Source organism: Embiotoca jacksoni, unplaced genomic scaffold, assembly GCF_022577435.1.
Source record: "Embiotoca jacksoni isolate LCO1_2020_lvr unplaced genomic scaffold, fEmbJac1.0.p SCAF_8, whole genome shotgun sequence".
NCBI classification, from domain to species: domain Eukaryota; kingdom Metazoa; phylum Chordata; class Actinopteri; family Embiotocidae; genus Embiotoca; species Embiotoca jacksoni.
In genome coordinates, this window is record NW_027185436.1 from 18,727,732 (window position 1) to 18,750,678 (window position 22,947).

Below are 22,947 nucleotides of genomic sequence, written 5' to 3' on the forward strand. Positions count from 1 at the left end.
CTTGTAACAATCTAAATATTATACGCCTCCATGTTTTTATTATTACTGGCAGGAAAATGTAACTATGAAATGGAAATTACCTGAAAGTTTGTTTAAACAGTTTTATTGTTAATGTTTTCAAGTAAAAAAAAACAAAAGTAGGGGATGCAAATCTGCAAGTATTAATGACATTTTGCATTAATAAAGATAAAATATATAAAGTCATAAAGATGATTTAAAACGGACCTTCAAACAAAGTTTTGAAGACAAATTCAGTTCACTGCAACTCAATGAAAGTTTTATGTAATTCTTGAGAGAAAAGATGTGCATTTTGTTTAAAAAAAAATTACTATATTTACAGCATTTAGACCAGTAATATTTTCATCATCATGATTTAATTTTAGTGTTCTCCAATTAATAATGTTGTAAATTATGATGGAAGTTTTGCTGTGGAGGGGCAGAGGAATTTGTACTGGCTAGTTTTGTCCAGCAGGGGATGATGTTGTAATTCAGATGGTGTGTTTTATGGCTGATCTGGTAACATCACTAATACCACAGTGAAGTAATATGTGTCCAGACTGAGTCAGGGGACCAGGTGCATAAATCTGACTGCATCATGGATCACTGTCATCAGATGAGCCGGTCCTTCGCAAAAAATAAAAAAACACACACCGCAGTGTGTAGCTGTGGTTTGTAGCTTGGAATAATATTGGTTTACTAAAAACATAAGAGAATTGACTACATTAAAAAAAAAAAAAAAAAAAAAAAAAAAACTCACAGCCTTCCATATACTTTCTACAACATTTTCATTAAATAGCTCTTATTACAGGCCCATTTTTCTTGGATTTTTTTGAAAGTGACAAATATTACCATTATAAACAAGAGATAGAGGACTTTAAAAGGTATGTTTTAGATTTCTGATAAGTTACTGCTATTTGATTAATTATTGATTTAAAAAGTAGCAACAAAGCTATAAATAACCACCATTTAGATTCTTACATGATTTTAAGATCTGTCTGTCTGCCTGCCTGTCTGTCTGTCCGTCCGTCCACCCATCCACCCTCCCACCCATCCATCCATCCATCCATCTAAATTATATACATTATGGTTTAAATTTGTTATCACAGCATTTGTTTAATTTCAATAGTATTTTATTAGTATAATATAGTCTATCACTGGTTAGGAAGAGGACTATATGATTAGATGTTATGTTAATAAAATTACAGTTCTGTTTAGCTCCATGTGTTTACAAACTGTGGTCTGCAGATGCAGGTAAACACATTTCAGACTCCCATTTCAAATTTGTATGTCAGCTGGCTGTCACACAGAGGCCTGTCAGGCCATTTGTCAAGAACTCAATAAATTTGTCAGTGGAAAAAAAAAAAAAGAAGCTGAATCCAATAAATCATAACATAAACAAATCTAGCCATGAGTTGACAGTGCTGTATTATACTTCGGTTTAATCCCTGGGGAGCTGGGATTATCCTGCAGTATCATTGGGTTTTTTCTTTTTTCTTTTGGCTGCCTTAGGAAGAGAAGAAGGGCCTGTGTGGTTCAGGCAAAATAAAAGAAGAAATATATCACTGAGTGGGAAAAAAGTAGATGTGCTGAAAATAATTTCACTGTTTATCTTGTTTGTTTGCATCTGTGAATTTTAGTGAACCCAAAGAACATTTTACCATGTAAACAAAGTTGATATTGTTTTTTGTTTTTTTTAAGAATAATAATGAGCCCAACTGATGATTTAGAATAAGATTTTTTTCAATCAAAACGACTTCTTAAAGTAAGTAGCCTACATTAGGGCCCACAGGCCTTTAGGGCCCTGCTGCCTATTTGTCATCACAGCAGTGCTCTGCTCTGTTTGTTTGCTGTGTGAAATCACTGTAAAACAGTTGTATTTTTTTTTCCAGGGAAAGCATTTAAAAAAAAGAAAATGCAGAAAACCTCAAGAGTTTAACAAAGACAGATTAAATTACCGACGTTCAAACCTTCAGTGAGCCTCTGTTGATCCACGACGGTCAGCGGCTCCGTTGACTTGTCAAGAAAAGTGCTCTGCCCCTGAAACGCCTTCACAGCCACAGTAATGATTTTAGAGAAGCGTCCATGCAGAAATCTGGGTGCGGGCTTAAAGAACAACATAACCATATTATTTGTAAGAATTCTTTGTAAGTCTCTCCACTGTCAAAAGTGCGTGTTGCTGTCCCATGTCAGTCTGTTTATAAATGCAACTCGGCAGCAAACAAATTAAGAGAGTCTTTCATTCGAGCTTTTTTTTTAAAAAAAAAAAAAAAAAAAAAAAGGGGGGCATCATGGAGAGCTTAGAAACACTCATTAAAAGATCAAAGTGAGTTAACTATCAAAGTGCTCTACCCCTGCAATTTAAGGAGCCATTATGTCTTTGGTTTGCTGAGTCTCTCCTTTGAGGACGTGAAGTGTTCTTCCCATTTTCACCAAGGTATTTTATTTTGAAATGCTTATCGGTGCGCTTTGGTTTGGGCATAATTGAACATTTCAGCTCAAGCTAACCTGTAGTTGTGTTGTAAATAATAATAATAATAATAACGATAATCATAATAGATTATGACATAGAGTAGATGCAGCGCTTATAACAGTCCACATATCCAATGTAATTTGCCTGTAGTTTTACGCTGAAGATACTTTCTCTGATTTTGCAGTCCATTGATTGGAGCCTGCGGGTTTTCTGACACTGCTGGAGTTCATGTGTTGTTCTCTGGGATGGAAAATGAATGGATCCTGCGTGGCTAATAAGAAGCAAGATGTAGGCTGTAATTAAAGTAAGGAAAATAATTGTCCTTATTAACACCTATAGCTCAGTTTAATTGAGGCGTTTGTTTTGATGACATTTCGATTTAAACTCATAAATAATTTCATGAATGTATTTATTGCATTTGTTTGTTCAGCAGTTTCGTTCAGTGGCACTTTTTAAAAAAAAATGTTTTTGGAATCGTTCCACATTAATTCAGAAAGACATGAATTTAAAATAACGACAAAGCTTTTAAGATTTACTTCTTTTCTTCACGCGCTTTCCTCCAAACTTTTGCTCTGATGTCCCACTGAAATAATCTCCTGATTTTGAATACAGAGCAGGCAAAACTCCGCTCAAATCTTTCGCAATTTTAAACTTTTGCTCTCGCTCAAGTGAAGGATCATATTTCCGCTCGTCTTTCCTCCAGAAATCATATCATTCGGTTTTTATATTCACGGCGAGAACTGTAACCAGCACCACAGCTGAGGCCTGCAGGAATATGAGCGTTATAGTGTTCTCTTACCTTTCCGATGGATGCAACAGTTCTGCTTACTTTTAAAGTAAATTACTCGGTTTCTGTGCTGCACACCTGCTGTAACGCTGTTTTTTTGGGGTTTTTTTTTCTTCCTGCCCTGTAGAAGTGAGGGAGGGTCATGCGGAGGCTCATTAAAACACCGCAGGCTGAAAGTTGGCGGATTGATTTATTGAATGAATGTTTGATGTCCTCACTCACACAAGTGACCTGGCCGATAACTGCTGAATGAAAGCAGGAGGAGGGGGAGGCCGGGATAACACAGCCTTCAATAGTTTTTTGTTTTTTTTGTTTTTGTTTTAAATAAATGTATTGATTATATTGTATCAATAGTGCTCTGACCCAGATGCTGCTTAGTGGTAAAATAATCCAATATGGTGCGAAATTGAGGTAATGACCACATGCTGATAGAAGTGCTGGAAATAGAAGGTAACAAAAAGAAGCTACAGAAGGGTGGATGACTTCATGGGAGGCAGGTGTAGACTCATTTCAACACAGAAAAAAATATCGTGATTCCAATGTTCAAAATGCATAATAATGTACAAACATATTCCTCTGATGTTGAGATCTTTCTAAAAGTGTAGGTGAAATGTCCTCTCTGTATGTTTTCGATAACTGCAGCTGTTCTCTCACTGAACAGCAGAGGGCAACGCCAACAATCTCTTCTCTGTTTTCCAAACTGGGCTACAGGTCATCGCCTTGATGCTTCACAAAGGATTCCAGAAACAACACGCAGCTGTAGGCCTTTGGACTGAAGGTAAATGCTGCCTGCAGAGAATTTACATCATCCGCAAAGTTTAGGATGTAGCCTATATTTTTTGTTTTGTTTAATTCTTAATTTAAATAGAGAATTTTGCACTAAATTGTGTGAAGCACACGATTATTTTTAAAGCATCACTTTAAATTATGATTACGATAGAACAGATCCTCCCTTATCAGCCATTTTAGCAGTGTTGTCTTCATTATCTTTTTATTTTTTCAAACTGAAATTCTGAAGAAAAAAAACAAACACGTAAGACAATAATTAATAATAATTAGTTATGCTACGTTTCAAACGTATATCATCCCCGGCCCCCTCCGTGCACTCTTCTTATTTTTTTTTTGTCTTTTCTGAGTCTGTCGTTTAAGAAGCTGATAACGATCAAACACCGGACAATCCCATTAGCAGCCCTTTAATTTCAGACAGGCCTCAGTGCAGTGAATATTCCTCCGCACCTCTCCAAACGTCTTGATCACATCTTGACAAAGAAATTGATGATTTAAAAAAAAAAATTTGATTAACACTCAAACCCAAAAGTTACAAGCATTTAAAAAAAAAAAAAATCATGCTTAGATGGATATTTTCGTGTTTTCAAATATTCCAAATGAGGCTGATTTTAATCTGCACGAGGGTTTATTCATCAGATCAAAGAGTTAACTGATCAATTATTTAACAACCGCTGATGAGAGTAGATCTAAGCTTGTGTGTACCTGCAAAATACATACTGAGCAGATCTGTAATTATTAGAACTATGATTATGAGATTGTGATTATTATTATTACAGATATTTTTTCCTGCCTGACCGAAAGATGGATGGCTGGTCCAGAGGCCACCCTGCTGCACAGACCGCTGTTATCACCACTGATCGCCAGGTGCATCAGCTGAAAGGGGACAGCAGCTTCCACCGGAGACAATACACAAAAGAGCGTGGACAGCGTGTGATGCTCCAAGAGACACACGCTGCGTATCTGCAGGTTTCACTACTGAGGAAAAATAAAATGTCAAAAAAAGAAATCTTGCTAAAAAATGCACAAGAGTTTAATGTCAGGCTTTAATATTTTTAAAGCTAATTTCAAATATATAAAGTCCACTGAGTGCATTCATTTCTCAGAAAAGGCTTAATTTAATAAGTCTAATAAATAAATGATGATGTAACATTATTATTATTGTTATTGTTATTATTATTATTATTATTATTATTATTATTATTATTATTATTATATCTTCCTCAGGCCAGGCTTCTGTAATATCACTTTTCCACACAGTCTTCTTTACGGTTGCCTCTCCATCTGTGTGTTGTTATTGGACTGTGTGCAGCGCACTGTACTCTGCTCCAATAGCATCCCAATGGCAGTGAATGGGGGAATGAAAAAAAGTGTAGCCATGCATGCAGAAGTGGGAGGATCTACTCGCTTCAATCTCGATCTCAGACTTTTGCAGCGGCAGGGGCACAACCAACCAACCGTCTCTGCAACTTCCAAAGAGTTACGGACGGGACATCTACCGACACACTCTGCTATCTTTGGATTTGTTGTCAACTTTTTTGCTTCTTTCCCCCTCTTTCTTGGCGAGACTGTGAGTCCGTGAAGACATTTTTGCAGCTTTCTCCCGTCGGCTTGGGGACGAGAAGATAAAGCTTCCTCGTTCCTCTAATCATAACAGGTGACTGTTCAGAGACTTTTTTATTGTTTGCTTTCTGTTTCACCACGCATCTCTGACACCAGGGATTCAAATAGCCGCCTCAGACTGCCTCTACCTTTCCACAATTGCGAGCATCAAAGAGGTTTTTTTTTTTTCTCCCCACTCCATCTCGTTTATTTTCCTTTTTTGTTTCCTCCTCCGAGCTGCAGACTGCTGGGTGTCACACGGAGCTCAAACGGTTTCAACAGGTTTCCAGCTCGCCCTCTGCCTCTTCCTCCAGACAGCTTTGCGTGGCCGGGATTTTCTTGTCGAGTCTGATCGTATTCTTATGGATATTGCAACAGGTCTGGTGTCACTGGAGCGCCTCTCCGTGGGAGAACAGTCCGAGACGTGCATCATGCTGGACGGCATAAAAATTGAAGATCATCCTCTGCGATCGGGACAAGCCACGCTCGGAGTCATGCTCGGTGAGTCCTCTCCTTTTTAACCATACGCACCACTACGAATGACCTGCGAGCGCAGGTCAAACACTGGACCCTTGTTCCTGTGTGGATGCCATTATTTTGGCATGCTGCTATTTTTTTTTAATTTATTTATTTATTTATTTTACCTCTGATCATGCATAAACGAAAGTATTTTTGTGAGTAATAGTCATATTTATGCGTAATGGATAAAACAACAGAGCTAATAATGGCAAATGTAGTTATCATTTCATTTTATTGTCAAGGAAGAGTGGTGTAATTCAGGCCTTATTGAATAGAAAATAGAAGTAATTAGAAACTTAAAAAAAAAAAAAAAAAGATATCAAACACCTCGGAGGATTTCTTTCACTAGCCTGCGTGTGTCGGCCTGTAAAGGTTTCTGAGCTTGTTGCAGTCCTTGATTCAGGCCTTCTTTGCCTGACGGGGCCTCGACCCCTCTGCCTTTTTTTTTTTTTTTTTTTTTTTTTTTTTTTTCCAGGGACTGAATGTCATCACAGATCCGTGTGTGAAGGATGCCAGCGTCCCATCTCCGACCGCTTCTTGATGAGGGTCAACGATTCCTCATGGCACGAAGAGTGTTTGCAGTGCACCGTGTGTCAACAGCCTCTCACCACCAGCTGTTACTTCAGAGAAAGGAAACTTTACTGCAAACACGACTACCAACAGTAAGCACAATTTCCGTGGGTGGGGGGAGTCTCATGCATTCTCCTTTTTGTGTGTGTGTGTGTGTGTGTGTGTGCATTTCTTTAGATTGTTTTGGTTGGTGTGCAGCGATTCAAAGAAGTGATGGCTTTGGCTGGTCTGAAGGCCTTCTGTGGGTTCCACCGTGCAAAAATACACCATTCAGCTTGTCTTTGAATTTTATAAGACGTAATCAAAAACTATGGCGTTATAATACAAATGAACTTGTAGTCACTGATTGTTCTGTCTGCCGCAGATTGACATTAATGTCCTGCCAAGATATAAAATCACAAACAAGTGGAATTAAATCAAAGCTTTTTACCTGTGTGGGAAACATATTTGTACCCAATGCTTGCTCACTGGCTGGATGACGCTCGCATTAGCGGTCATATATTATTCTCGGTTTAATTATTGTCACAGTGGCCCACGATATTTCCACATTTGTCTCTGTGCAGCGGCCGCATTGATACAATATGTGATCCCACTCAGGCCCCAGAATGTGAAGGCGTGCAGTCTCGGTTTTTTTTTTTTTTTTTTGCTCCGCTCTCTGTCATATATTTTCAGTTTGAATCATGTGGCCTTTTTCCCCCCATCACCATCAGCTGCTTCAGATTTATTCAAAATATGGAAAACATGCTTTCAGTAGGTTTATTTAAAGACTCTGAGCCCACGGCGCAGGTTAGATTTATTTTTTCCGATCAGCCCCTATTCCTTTATTCTATAAATCACTCGCCTTGATTTGCCTTCAGTATCAGAATTTGTTTTCTTTTCATTTTGACTGTTACAATACTTTCTCCGTTTTTACTTATTTTATTTATTTCACATGATATTATTTTAGGTTATACAGATTTTATTTTTATTTCTATTTCATTGGATATGATGTGTTGTAGGATCGGCGTTATGGCAACAATTTAACGGTTTAATGAAATACAATATGCGCATTTTACGCCATTTGAAATTATGCAAGGCTAAACAAATAATTAAAAGTTCAGCCATTTAAGCACGCGGGAGTCACGCACGCACACCCACAGAAAAACACGAGATTTTAATAATACAAAAAATAATTTAGTGTTGAATTGCAAGTTTTGCAGTGTGAAAACACTTTGAAAAATGTCCATCTTATTCTGTGATGAAATGCTGGGGTGTAATTACAATAGCAGAATAATGATATAAAATGCAGACAGTTGGGCCTGCTGAATTCAACACAGTGAATAAAATACATCATTATTAAAATTACAGATAATCATTTTATAAATTATAAATAAATAGAAATAATGCAGCAATCGCCCATTTGTTGTTCTTGTTTTATTATAAGTTATAATAGTTTTAGATTTTAATAGGCCTTTAGGAAGCATTTAAAAAAAATATAACTTAAATTGCAGTTGTTAAATATTCCAATGAAAACATTTTTAGCATGGCAGCCTCTCACCATGGAGCAGGATAAATTAGTAAATTGAATTAGTAAATTATCACATAAAACAAGCAGTGATGGCAGATATAACACCGAGGCTATAAGTAACTCAAGTATTACAGCACTGGGTGTTGCTGTTTGGTCTGTGAGGACCCCGGGGTGCCCTGTGTTTCTCATCGCATGAGCGCTTTTCATGCTTGTCACTAAATTTTCAGCTTTTTGTGTCCGGCCTTTTTAACAATTCTACTTCGATTACCGGCACATTATGGCTCTCTGCTAGATACCTTGCAAGCAACAAAGAGTTACATCTATTGCCATGCGTGCCATTCATCCAGCTTTGTGACAGGAGTGTAGTCGGCTGATAACAATGGAAAATTCATAGCAGTAACTAGGGGATACCAGAGTCACGGCGTCACGGCTCAGAGGTGGCTGGAAGTTGAGACACTCCGGCAGAGAGAGGGATCTCTTTCTCATGCCTGTTGTAGTTTGTTCATGTGTTTGGTGTGTGTGAGAGAAGAGGATGGGGGTAAAGGGACAGACATACGGAGACAGACTGGATCTCTCTGGCTGCTAAATAATACTCTTTCATGGCATTTTTGTTTGTGATATGCTTTTGAGGAACGATCTTTGGAATATAACTTAGCCATTTCCCCATTTTTTTTTGGATTTTCCTCTTCTTGGCACTTTGAATGCTGTAAGCTTGTGTGGCAATTCCGATCACTCCAGCCAAACACAACAACCTGCTGGGCGCCGTCTCACACAGTATTATTCATCACATCTTTTAATTCTTCTGCCACTTTTTTTTTTTTTTTTTTTGACCCCTCCCATGTTGAGTTAGCTGGTAGGTCCCTCATATCACACCGACACAAGTATCCCCTGTTTTTTGTTTATTCCATTCCATTGATGGGATACTTAAAGATGTAATTGGCACCTTTTTGACTTTTATGACACCCATTTAAGATGCATTTGTCAGCCCACAAACTGCTTTGGGCTGTGAAGAGAGCTCCTAGCCTTACAGAGGTCTACGTGCCTAATTACATTCCTACAGCAACTGATTCATGCCCCGTAATCAGCTCTCACTAGCTATAATAAATCAAGGAATTGGCAAGCAGTCTTTTTTCGCACCTTTGGAGCAGGTTTAAGTGCAGACAGGGGAAAACAATTGTGTACTCTGTTATTAAAGCTCCCACCAACACAGTTCAACTCATCTTGCTCCATATAGTGCAATTATATAGTAACAAGATTGGATTTTATTTGCCTTTTTTCTGCATATGTTTGCCTTTTTTTATGCCATGCAGCTGACCTTTTTATCTCCCGGTTTTGATGTGAAATATTGTGAATAATTTTCATGGCTTAAGATTTAAATTCAGTCCAGAAGGTCTCAAAATGTACAGAAAATTAAATGAAATATATTTTTGGATGAGGGGAAATATATACAGCAACATAGCGCTGACGTTTTTAAGAACGTTTCAGTGCAAGCTGGATAAAATTGAAGACAAGCTGGCCGAGCTGTCAGTTGGATGAGAGCTGTAGCCGTAGAGGAGGAACAAGCTCGAACGAGACGGGCGGTATGTAAAAGGTAGAGTGGAATTACACCATTCCCAGAGAGCTTGTTGTGCCCTGGTGTTTGGAGGTCAATTATACATCATTAGAAAGAGGGTGATCTTTTCCCCAGAGGGACCTTTCCTCTAACCAAGCAGATGCTTTGAAAGGAGCCGTGTAATAAGGCCTATCACTTGACCGAAGTGTTGGACAACACCCCTGTAATGGACTGCCTTGTTAGAAACTGCCAGGGGCTCCATATACAAAACATAACATCAGCTAACTATATTATACACCATGCTGCCTACTTTTGGGTGCTGCTGATGCATAAAAAAACTTACATTCCAGAGTGGATTTTTTTTTCTTTTTTTTTTTCCATGCTCTATAAAGTTTTACTGTCTAGCAAAATGTTATTTTAGAATGTTTCATTTGTAACTCATCCAAATACATCAGCATGCAGATTTTTTCCAAATCTCACAACTCAACCTGCAGTAAGCAAAATTAAATTCAGGTCACGGTAGTATGAGTAGTAGAAAAATAGAGTAGTGATGAAGCCATAAAAGCAGAGCTCCCAGAACCTGTCTCACCTCCCGTGTACACTGGACGATCCCCCGGTGTGCTGAGAGGTGTTTTTTAGAACTGTTTGGAGTGCCCTCCTGTGAAATTGTTGTTTTTTAATTAGCTGTGCTTGCGACGCTGCAGCGGTGTGTGTGTGTGTGTGTGTGTGTGTGTGCCGGTTAGATGCTGACGGCTGGGTTTCTGTGTTAGCTCACCCAGTGTGTGTGTGTTTTACTCGCTCTAGGACACTCCCGCGTGGCCTGGCACTTTGCGAACACTCATACGCACACCCCCCCAAAAAAAAAAAGAAGAAGAAAAAAAACCCCACTAGGATGTACTTTGTGTTGTCAACCCAGCTGGGTAGTTTTGCAGTTAATTAAAGACTGTCCTCAATCCTGCTGAAGTATTTCAGAGGCAGCTCTCCAGGCAGATCTGTGGGTGTGCGTTCCTTTGTGGAAGACTTTTAAACTTTTTTTTTTTAATTCTCCTTAAAAAGGATAAAAATGTGTCTTTAGCCACTTCTCTTGGGTAAATAAAAGAGGACCTCTACAGAGAGACAAATCTAATGTTAGAAACACAAAGCGTGATAATATTGCTTCAGCTTGCTGGGATTTTTAGTGCACGGCCAGGAGCTAGCTGAAGCTGGCCCCGTTCCTCTGTAAGGAAGTATTGGGTTTTATGTCAACATGGCTCGGCCTGTCCCAGCAGCATATGAGGATGCATCATCTGTCATCTCATGGTTTTGCTAACTGTGCCATCCCCCCACCCCGTCTCCCCCCAAAAAAACATATTTAATTGCATCATTACCAACAGCTTGGATTCTCTGCTTTTTGTTTTTTGTTTGAGTGATAAATATTAGATTTTTACATTAACTCGTATACAATTTACAATAGCTAACGTCCGTAAAAGGTTCCAAACTCTGCTTTGTATATATGCCTATAATGTTTTTTTGTGATGTTGTCAAAAAAATTTCAAGTATTATGTTGTTAAATCAGGTGATTTCATTAAGTTTGTTTTTATAAAGGCATTTCCGCTGTGTGTTTTAGTCGATTGGGTGCAGAGTGTGTGTGTGTGTGTGTGTGTGTGTGTGTGTGTGTGTGTGTGTGTGTGTGTGTGTGTGTGTGTGTGTGAGAGAGTGTGTGTGTGTGAGTGAGCGTGTAGCAGCAGTTGGAACATAAAGCACTTTGCAGGACGCTATGGGAAGCCACAGAGGCTCAGCCACGGTAATGCCCATCACCACTTTAGAGGCCAGACTGGTGGCGAGGGATGTGGAAAGAGGTCTCTGTGGCTTTGTGTGGGGGAGCTGTTGTGCAGGGGAGGAGAAGGATCTGCGGAGGGATCTGCCTGGTGTGCTCACATTACACTGGATGATAGCAGAGGGGTGCAGAGGAACTCAAGCATGCAATTTGTTGGTAGCCACAATTTAACCTCATCTCCTAAAGCCGGCTGTTAGGCAGCCAGTGGGACATGTCAGTCAATCAGGAACGCTAATCAGTGACGGTGGAGAGAAAACCCTCGGCTCGGCAATGCAGCGATTTTCATTACTGGCTCCGAGTCCCCGGGCCTTCAGGTTTATTTTCACAGCATGACAACTCTTCATAACAAAAAAGCAAGGCAACCACAAACCATTAAATGCAATTTACAAATTAGATTTTGGCTAAATCTGTGAAATACGGTAATAGTCTTCTTAAAGTAGCCAGCCGAGAAATACACACACTCAGCAAATGTTTCCAATTTTGATTTGCCAGATTACATGTTTAAATCAGGACAGTGAAAATGATCAGTGCTGGATTTTTTTTTTTACTGCGCTGAAATTTTTCATTTGAAATGTCATTTTGAGTCGGTGAACAGTTCCTCATTTATTTTTGCACATTTGTAGTATTTCTAATTACATTTCAGGTCTGTTTGTTTCGTTTTGCTTCTACAGTTTGGAAATAGCCCACGCTTGTTTCTTCAGGCGGCCCCGGTCGAACGTGCATGAGAAATTGAGACATGGTCTCTGCTGCTGGCTCGCAGTATCGCTGCTGGCCCCAACTGTGTATATGTGATCCCACTCTGGAATGTTTTTCCAACACGTAGGCTTTTCACAGATACACTAGAGAGGACTGGCATCATAGTGGCAAGTGCTGCATTCAGACTGTTGTGTGCCCAAGGCTTACTCTCACACTCGCGTCACACATTCTAGCTCTACACGGGAATGGGCAGAGCAGTGTGTTTGTCTACATACACCCCAGGTTTTTGTGAGGGTGTGGGCGGCATGTGTATGTACACTTGCTTCCTCTCTCTGCTCCTTTCTTTCTTTGTCTCTAATCTAAGCTCCTTCCACTGCCTCACATTCACCCAGCATTGTAAAGCTACATTTCAGCACCTCATCTCAGTTGCTGCATGTCAAATTTGGTCGCCTGGATATGCAGCAGTGTACATTTTTTTTTTTTTTTTTTTTTTTTGCAAAGATGCGTCAAAAAACATTTCTTGACTTTTTTTTTTAATTTTTTTTTTTTTAACCCTTTTAATCTTCATCAAATGAGATTAGCCCCCAAATACCGGTATTCCTGCCCAAAGTGACTGACAGAGATTTGCACTTTTATCATTAAGTGTGACACTAAGCTGGTCGGAGCTTTGTCTTGAATGGAGGGTCTGACGGAAACGGGGGCTCCTAATCCTTTTATTTGTGTCAGGCCCAGAAAGGGGGAAGAATGGGGCCGGGGTGGGACGGGGCTGCAGAATGCCGTGGCCCTTAGTCCCCTCCAGACCCCGGACTCCACAGCCAAGTGAGCATGAGACTCATCTTATGTGGTCTACGCACTCGAGCAGACACACTCACACACAGGCACACACGCGCACACACGCGCACACACGCACACGCACACACACACGCGCACACACACACGCGCACACACACACGCGCGCATTTCTGCATTTACAGGACAGTTTCTTTAAATGTTTGCACACAATCACACATTCCGCTGACCTATGTACAGATGCATACAATATGTTCACCGACTTATGCACACAATCAGAGATGGATACACGCATGCACAGTCGTGCCAGAGTGTGTACCTGCTCACAGTCACAGCAGAGCATGCGTCCGTCTCTGAGTGCATGGATTGCAGTAGCAGGAGGTTCGGTCTAGGATGAGATTAATAAAGTTTGCCGGTTCCCTGGTCGAGGTCCAACGCGAAGCTTTTGTCCGCAGCTCACATCGGGTTGTGGAGCTCCAGCTCCTTTTGTGTGTGCACCCTTGTGGTAATCCATCTCCAGCGGGAGTCCCCTGAGGCACTTTATTTACTCATTCAACTGTTTGGAAGTCTGTTAGACTGCAGATCAGATGCAGTGAGACCAATGTGATTACTTTAACCAGCACTCGCAGATTCCTGCCCAGCGTCTCCTCTCACCCTGAGCCGGTGTGCTCTGCAGGTGGGAGGGAAGGTCCACGCCGGCTCGTCCTTCTCTGTCTGTCCTGTTTACCGACCTGGTTTTAGGGGCCTGTCCAATATTCTCTGTTATGAAAATTGAACCTCTTGTGCCCACACACTGCAGAGCTGATAATTCCTTTATTATCCTTGTGTATATGAGTCTGATATTTTTTCCCTTGCATCTAAAAAATATCATTTTCAAAACCGGTGGCTTCCTGAATTTTTGCATTTGTTAGGTCTCTCTGAGTGCATCATAATTCAACGCCGTAGCAAATGTGGTGTCACGGTGCAAAAACTAACATCTATGTTTTATTGCAAACAATGAAATGGATTTGGTTATCCATCCATCAACATAAAGCCAGAGCTATGTATTTGGGTCTAACCCCCATGTTAAACCACTGCAGGCTGTCAGGCTCTCTGAATTTACTCTCCATCTCTTCCCCCTTGGCGTGGGGAGTATGGTTGCGATCAGCTGCCAGAACCAGCCTCTACAGCGAGAGCTCCCTAAACTCGCTGTTTAGAACCAGCCGCTGATTGGTGATGGCTGTCTTGGCAAGAAAGAAAAGCACCCCGTATGAAAACAGTGCAGATTGGATTTCTCTGCCTCTGACTCACTCCCGTCCTCTCTGACTGGCCCCCCCACAGCAAGCCAGCATGATTTGTGCATGAGGTCTCGTGACCCATGGAAGCTTCAAAAAGCAGCGAGGGGAAATATTTGGATGATCCTGATGGGGGAGTAGAGACGTGGGAGGGAGGCAAAGATGATGGGGGGGCTTGGTAGAAGCAGGGGCTAAAGCGGTGTAAGGCAAGGCAGATGTGGAGAATCCGCAGTGCTGCCGCGATGACAGGGGAGTGTGTGTGTGTGAGAGAAGATGACTGCCCATTCTGGACACTTGGTCCCTCCCCCACCCCCGCTTCCACCCAGGCACCCACCGCTGGCCCCAGCGTCCCTTAGGAGACGGACGTCAGTGCCGTCGGCATGAAAAGGTGTCTAACAGTAGAGGTAACTGTGCGCTGCGGGTTGAAAAGTGTTGCAGTAGAAGAGGCATTTTATCATCAAGTACCATGCCATGATACTGATCGTCTGTACCCCACCCCCCTGCTGTACACCCCCGATCCCTTCTCCTCTCCCTTTACCTTTCCTCTGCTGGCTGGATATTAATATTTCCCAGAAAGCTGCTACGATACGTCTTCTCGGGAAATTCCACATTACCCGAACACTGCAAAATGATCTGGTGTCTATGAAAGGGATGGATGGATAAAGAGATAAAAAAAAAAAAAAAAAAAAAAAATCGAAGTCTTTTTTTTTTGTGCATGTGTGATTTCATAGTGCTGTCTGAATGAATATTACTACTTTGTTGCCTGGATAAGAAAAATGTGTTGCTGCAGGTGAGGGCCCAGTTGTTTGCTCTATTCATCAAAATTTTCTCATCCAGTCCGTAGTATTGTTTGATTCAACCTTTTGCCCTCATAGCACATTATTTATGCACAGAATCTTCCTCTGGGGGCGGCTCACTGGAAACCCCATTGAACAAAAATAGCTGCAGTAAGCTGAGCGCTTGATGCAAACCCAAACTCAACAGTTAAAAAAGCAAATCTGCGGTCTGAGGCCGCCCCAATCAGTCTTTGGCCTATGTGCCTGTCGCTGCCTCCTCCTGAGAGTGGGTGAGTCGACCGGCCCCCCCGGGTGACTGTCTGCCTCAGCACCAGCCCTGCAGGCCCAGCATCGCAGGGGGAGCGCCGTCCCAGCCCCAGGCCGAAGTTGTGCTCTGAAACCAGAGCTCCGTCGTTGTGTTGTGATCCCAGCTGGAGAGACAGCTCTGGCTCTGAGCGGAGCTCTCTCGCAGCGTGCAGCCGGGGTCACCGGTGGCCTCTCAACCTTCAACGTTCATCACTCCGCCGTGCTTCTGCGCAGCACCGACTGGGACCGCGTTATTTATTGACCCGCGGTCTTCGGTTCTTCTGAGGCTCCGTCTTGCGAAAAATATCAGAGAACTGAAGTTTTGATGAGGTCATGTTATCAATTACATGAAGCTGGAGAAGCTAAACTACCCAAAATGTTCGGTCTGTCTGGGAAATATTCAAGATGGATGTTTCACATGATTTATAATGTCAGTAATATCAATCTGTCAGTGGAAATACAATGAGGCCGTCATCCTTTACGTCCATGCTGGATAGTTTCACTCTGAAACTTTTATATGTAAAGTAACCAAAAAATCTGGTCTGAGGAAAACTGTGTGTTTGTGGTGTGAAACGTGTCGTCTGTGTTCTTTGCAGTTTCTTAATACAGCATGTTCATCTCATGGGTTCTGATAGGTTCCAGCTCTGCTGTGCATTTAATCGTGTTTGTTTGCATTCCTATGCGAAAGTGCTTGAAAGTAGCTGTATGTGTGTGTAGCGTGCCCGCTTGCATGTGTGCAGCAGCTCTGTCACTCGGCCAAGCGTTGGACATTCTGTTGGCAGGCGACACAGTCTGTGGATTCTCCTCTTGGTCGTGCTGCTCTGGAGGCAGAAAGCGGTGCGTGCCACCCAAACCACCAGCCGCCACAACCCCTCACCCCCACCACCACCACCACCACCACCCACCCACCCTTCTCCATCATCGGCCGAGCAGCCCTCTCCCTGCTCTCCTTGCTCTCCTTTTCCTGGGCCCCAGAATCTGGGCTGTGGCCTGTGGATGAGTGCTACATCCTGGCTGTCAGCACAGGGGTTAGCTGGGGATTGGCCTGTGGTGGAAGTGCAGTATCAGGCCCTGTCTGTCAGCTCCTCGTTCCACTTCCTCCCGCCCCTCGATGCAGGCTGCAGTCAGTGGCACAAACATAACGCTGAGCTGTGACTGACTCAGATCTCTGGCTTGAAAATGAAAGCATCACCCTCAAAATAGGCATATTCATAGCCATGCCAATGAAAAGGGGCTGTTTAAGTGCTCGGGTGTTGTGTTTTTAAACAGACCGCGAAAGCTTTGACAGATGGTTTACAATTTCACCCAGTATTTCATTTCAGGTACTTTTAACTGTTGCTTTCCGACTTCCGGGGGACGACCACTCACCCACAGCATGTATTTGCATACAGTTACAGCTCCCTTGTAACCATTTTTTTTCTACAAAGATTCACTCCCATTTATCAGAGTGATAAATGTTTACAGAATGTCACACAGGGTATTTTATAAATCTTGTGGGTCATATATTTTATGATTTTGTGCGTATACGTGGAGCCGTACCTCTACTTTGTCTGTGGATCACATTATCTGATGCACACGCAGGTACGTATATGCTAACACACACATGGACACACATCTGCACGGCACATGGTCGCAGACAGGCCTACACATGTCGGAGGATTTGCGACTATAATCAGATTAATTGGTCCATCTCTCCTTGAAAACATCACATATACACATGAAGGCCTCTGGTAGCTTTCAGCTGGATGCTGCTTACACTAACCAGAAGCCAGGCAGCAGGCACAAGGTCGGAGGGGTCACAGCATGCTCTCTGGCATCAGCATCTCTTTATGGCTTACATGTTAGAAACATTATTACAGCACTTACAGCCTCATTCTGTCTGACAGAGGAGGCATTTCTCTCTGTTCCTCTCGAGACTTCCAACTTATTCAAGTTACCCTTTCTTTAAGTTAAATTTGACACAGAGAAACATATTTTCACAACATAAATACGAAGGTTAGTGTTGCTTGGCAGAAGCCTCAACCTCTTCAAAGACAGCGGCAAAACACGCTTAGCTTTGGCGAGGAATATCATAAGTACATTAACCATAATCCTTATTAACATTCTTCAACCTGCATGCAGGTTCGGTGCCTCTGTACGTATGTTTTTCTTGTTGCCCACAAGTATTTCTATGTGAGAGACTATCTACACACAAGCTGCCATTCATGATTCTATTATAGGTTTTAGCCTCACCACAGTTTATACACAGGGATAAGTAACACTCGTCGTCTTCTTTCTCCTCTTCAAATTTTGCAATGTCCTACATACTGTACTTCTGTTTGCATGTATTTTAGTCATCATTATTATGTCTTGTGGGCAACTGAGGATCATCATTACTGCCAGAAAACTGTAAGGAATCATGTCATGGTGCTGTAGGGCAGTGATGTCTAACCAGTGGTATTTCTGCAGTTAGTTGAGCAGCCGTACGTGGGTAGATTTTGAGGAGCTCTCAACTTGGAAATTACAATTTGATTAAAAGAATATCCACATGTTGAATCAGCTATGAAACCTGAATAATGTTCAGTCTTTAAACAAACAGCTAAAGGAACAGATAAATGTGGGAATAGGTAATAGTCAGGGATAATGAAATAGTGACCGCAAAATGTAACCTGGTGTCACCAGACCTAAATTCACTGTGTGAATGTGTGGGTCTCTCATGCTCCACTGAGGATCGTTTCCATTCGTTGCATATTAATGGGCGTAGACCTTAATCTTAAAACTATTGGAGCAACCTTTAACCAATCGGCATTGACCACCATATGACATGTGTTGTGCACCGGAGCTCACCAAACTGTTAACAACAGAGACCCTCTCCCGACGTAAGCAGAGTGCAAAGGCATGTCCGTACCTGACCGTACTTTTAGGCTTTGTTCTTACTCTGGCTTCAATTCCACGATATTTGCAAGCACCGGTACAACTGTTTGTATCTCTTAATCTAGCTCTACCATCGGCGCTATTGTTGGAGTTACATTTCGAAACGAATGCTTGACTTCAACATCATCACATTTAGCCACCACTGCTGATCGCTGATTGGTCCCCCCTCCAGGGTGGCCTCACAAACTGTCATGTGAACAGACTGTACAGCGAAAACTGAAGTTATGAGGTGATAGTTGGGCAGAGACAAGTTGGTAAATTCGGATAAATGGTTGAAATAGCAGCTCAAAGTAATGATTGTTGAAACATTCAACTTTTGCTACTCCAAGTGGTGTAGGACAAATGCAAGCTTACGACACTGACATAAACATGGACACTTCAGTTCTATGACAAAAGATGACCACTATTGTATACGCCTTTATATAATTAATAGTCAGATAAAAATAGTTTAACAGTAATACATATTTAGAACATGATGGGTTGTGTTAACAGGGTGGAGTATGAGTTCATCTGACAGGGCTGTGTGAGTGCGTCTCACAAAAAAAGGTTGTTAACCACTGCTTTAGGGGTTAGTAATACGATATTTATGCACACGAGCACTGACTTCCACCCAAATTTAATGGTAGGAGAACGACTCTATGAATTTACGTTCATGTCATTTATCTTATCCAGCTTCAAATATCAGTGGGATGAGGTTTACCAAATGACAAACATTCAGATGGTGTTAGGTAAACTGTTGTGACCAAATTAACCTTCACATACTTCCCTGTGATTGTCCAAATGTTCTGTCTGCCTGCTCTGCCTCAATGTGGTAAACCCCGCTCTGCTGGCACTTAAGACGAGTGAAACAACCCATAAAAACAGTATTTTACAAATAGTGTTTCGCCCAGCTCTGTTTTTTTCACACATTCTGGCGCTAATAAGCTTCGACACACCCTAAACAACCACGCTCTCAAAGAGTTTGTCTGGTGTGGAGTGGCGGTTTGGTGTCCTGGGGAAACCTGCGGTTCTGGAGCCAGAGAAGGAGTCGTGCCCTGCCGTCCCACAGAGATGACAGGAAGATAAGAAAGAGAGGTGGCCTCTCCGCACAAAAACATCCCACCGGGAACTAACCTAACCTGGGGCAGAGATGGAGGGCTTCAGGATTCGTGTCAAAATCTATCCCCAAAGCAAGAAAATACACAGACAAAATTTTTTTGTATTCCTTCATCAAAATGAGGACTCTTTAGTTAGTCACCCCTAAGCTGTTAAAATATGCTGTAAGATGTTCTTGTGGAATCAAAATATTCATATCAAGTTTATAGCGCAACAACATGCCTCTGTGTGTCACAACTTTGGCTTTGTGACACGACTTCTCTTAACCGACAGCCACAGACATAAAGGGGGAAGGGGGGAAGAAAAACTAAGTACTGCACAAGCGACAGACTCTTGGCAGACACAGCCCCTGCAGTTATAACTTAGAAAACCGCTTATAGTTTGCAATATTTGAGAAGGCGAAGTGAAAAGGTAGCCATTTCTCCTAGACGATGCGTAATGAGGGAACCGTAGGGAAGGAGAAAACAGCGAGCGGTTTCTGGAAGCGGCACTAACACAGGGATCAGCAGCATTAAAAGAGATTTACACCCCCAGCTCTTGAACAGTTTTCTTTTGCTCAATGGTTCTTCTTTTACAGATATTTCAAGGAAGTAATAAACTGCACTGACAAGCGTTTGAGTGGCTCTGAAACATCCCTCATGGGCAACAGAGCTCCATCATTTCTATCACTGTGCCTCGGCTCTGCACAGTTATTTCTGCGGAAGTCTGCCTCTTTGTGTCCATTAACAGCCTCATCTGGACATTATGATCGGCTTGTTGTTGTTTATATCCGAGAAATGTTGCGTAACCAACGATAAGTTGTCAGACATTATGCTCTCCCCAGGGTGAGTCAGTTCAACATTTATCTGGATGCGCGCGGTGCTTTCAGTCCTGAGACTGTTTTTCTTGACGGTTAAGTTCTTTTGAAGCTGTCTGCTAGGTCCAGAATGAGGCCCTGCACAGTGTAAATGTCATACTCCCACTGTGCTGACCAACATGCTCTGTGGGCCTTGATGTGCCCATAACATTTAATGGTACTTTGGCAAATACTAATGGAAACTCTTACTTTGCCTAGTAATCACATTTCATTCCTGCTTCTCTGGTTGTTCTTTTTTTTTTATTTACCATAATTATTCGTCTTTTGATACACTCTGAACTGAAGGCTGAGAGACAAGAGTGGAAAAAGTATGCATTATCTGCTCATTATTAAGATTAAGGGTGGGATAAATAAACCAAAACGAAAGGGAACATTTGTCTTGAGTAAGGCACGGTTCCAAACCTTCTGCCACCCCACAGCGGAGATTTTTGTTGTCTCGCCGTCACAGCAGAACATCACAGAGTGTCCCTTTTTTATCTTTGGTACTGAGGAGGAGGAGAGGGGAAGGTCATGCTGTGGCACGTTCAACTCTCAGTTTGGGATGAGAAACATCTCGACCTCGCACAGGTTCAAGAAAAAACAGCCTGCTTCTGATTAGTCACTCTGATCCACAGTGATAAACAATTCCTGTGGTCTCCTGCTCACAGAGACATCACTGGCAACGATTGAGCATTCGCGGGTGGTTTGTGTGTCTGTATGTATGTTCAGACATGCAGGGTTTTAGTGTGTGAGTGTGTGCTTTTATATGTTTGAAACAATAGTTCCAAAAATAGGATCTAAATAATCAATATCTTACCAAAAATAGCACGTATTTTGATTTACTTGGTTGAATATGGACATTATTTATATTTATAGAAGCCTGAAATGGAATAATGTGTTGTTATAGTCTAGAATGACATCAGAGTTGTAATTTACAATCCAAAACATGAGGGTTTGTGGTGATTTCATTAAAGATAGTCACATGTTTAAATGCCAGAATATGTAAAAAAAAAAAAAAAAAAAAAAAAAAAAAAATGCCTGATATCTTTTCATGCCAAATCTGCAGCCCACAATAGAGGAAAAACTTTGACCAAAAGAGTGATGGAGGAGTTTTAAAACATTTCACTCTGAGAGTCTGTTGTCCTCTTTGCCCTCGCTGGTAACTGTTGTCTGTTGCTGTACTTCCGTGCAGATGCCTGGCATCGAGCCCCGGGGTGATAAAAACGTCTTCGGGAGGTACGTGTTTATGGTGAGGATCCATAAGGTTAGCTGGATCAAAGCATCGCTGAAAGGACATTAAGCAAAGAAACAGGAATAATAAACAAAACAGTCAGTTAGTCATACAATTGGATTTATGACAACTAGAAACCATGTCAGGGAGAGACAGGTTTCTGTCGGGCTGCTCTTTATTGCTGTGAAAAACAGCCTCCGAGTCCAAAAAAACAAAAACAGGCCAGTTAAGTTAAAAGAACAATAGCAGCGAGGACGGGAGGAAAGCATTAAGAGTTTTCACGCCACAAATAGACAGTAGATCTTTTTTTAGGCACTATGCATTTCTCTTTTGTTATTTTCTCTGTCTAGTCCAGGATTGAAATGATTGGCTGAAAACTGGGTTTGACGGTTTTTTTTCTCTGACTTTCTGGGTGTGTGTGTGTGGGGGAGGGGGAAGGGGGAACGCTCAGCAGCCCTCTGTCTGTCTGTCTGTCTGTCTGTGTCTTACGAGCAAAAGTATTATAGCGTCAGACAGGAGCCTTGTGTGTGTGTGTGTGACTCAGCTTGGGCTTTCTCTGGTGCTTGTCGACGGGGAACGGCTGATTGAGTTGACTGTTTTAGCTGAGTGTGTTCACAAATGCCCCCCTGAACTCCCCCGACTCTTGGACCTTCGGAGTCAACGCATAAATTTGTTTTATTTTCGTTCAGATTCAAACCGGGATTTTATTGTTTGGCCACTATATGATCATTTGCTGCAGTGCACATGGACATTTTTTTTAATTTTATTTTCATGTTGTCTGTGGTAGCTTCTACCTCACTTGTAGTCCTGAAGGAATGGGAGTGGTGTACCACCCGGGCCTGCCGTTCCCGTCCTGCCTAGTCATTTGCTCGCGGCTATACAGCTTTAAGTGGGAATTATTGCTGAGGAGATAAGTATGGAGATAAGCTAGTCCTTGCCTGCAAGATGTATGAGGTGTCTGGACATGGCGAGAGGTGCACCTGACCTGGAAATGAATGGCGTGAAGGTACAAGTGCAGCACATGAACCTCCTTTTTCATCCCGCCCCTGTCTTGTAAGCGCTACGCCCCAGATCGTGACACAGATACCAGAAGGTGCAGACAGTTGTATTTTTTGGGTGGGATTATAGGGCTTTATGTGGTGTTTAGGTTAAAATAAAAGTTATTTGTGTTTTGTCGCACTAACGCTGGAGTGACTGCAGGGATTGTATGGAAATTATTGGTCTGAAGAGGGAGGTTTAAGATTATGTTTCATCTTTGTATTGGCATTGTTAATATTTTATGAGGATCCTCCCCTTGGCTTAGAAAAGAAAACCTGTTATACTCTCCCTGTAATATCTCCGAATAACATGAACAACAATACCGGTACAACTCAGGAGGCAAAGCACCAACAATTTTAGATGACAGCCTCAGTTTTAACACTCA

The 22,947-nt window shown here is 41.9% G+C and overlaps 1 protein-coding gene across 2 annotated transcripts in view; it reads left to right on the forward strand.

The window, feature by feature from the left end:
- Nucleotides 1-5,385: 5,385 nt before the first annotated feature.
- lmx1bb (LIM homeobox transcription factor 1, beta b) overlaps nucleotides 5,386-22,947 on the forward strand; it is a 46,820-nt gene continuing 29,258 nt past the window's right edge. Inside the window, exons 1-3 of one of the 2 annotated variants that reach the window (XM_069139054.1) lie at nucleotides 5,386-5,700; nucleotides 5,889-6,146; nucleotides 6,640-6,826. In XM_069139054.1, coding sequence (XP_068995155.1) covers nucleotides 6,008-6,146; nucleotides 6,640-6,826 — 326 coding nt within the window. In that variant the 5' untranslated portion in view covers nucleotides 5,386-5,700; nucleotides 5,889-6,007. The remainder of the gene's footprint in view (nucleotides 5,701-5,888; nucleotides 6,147-6,639; nucleotides 6,827-22,947) is intronic. The other variant, XM_069139056.1, reaches the window with a different exon arrangement.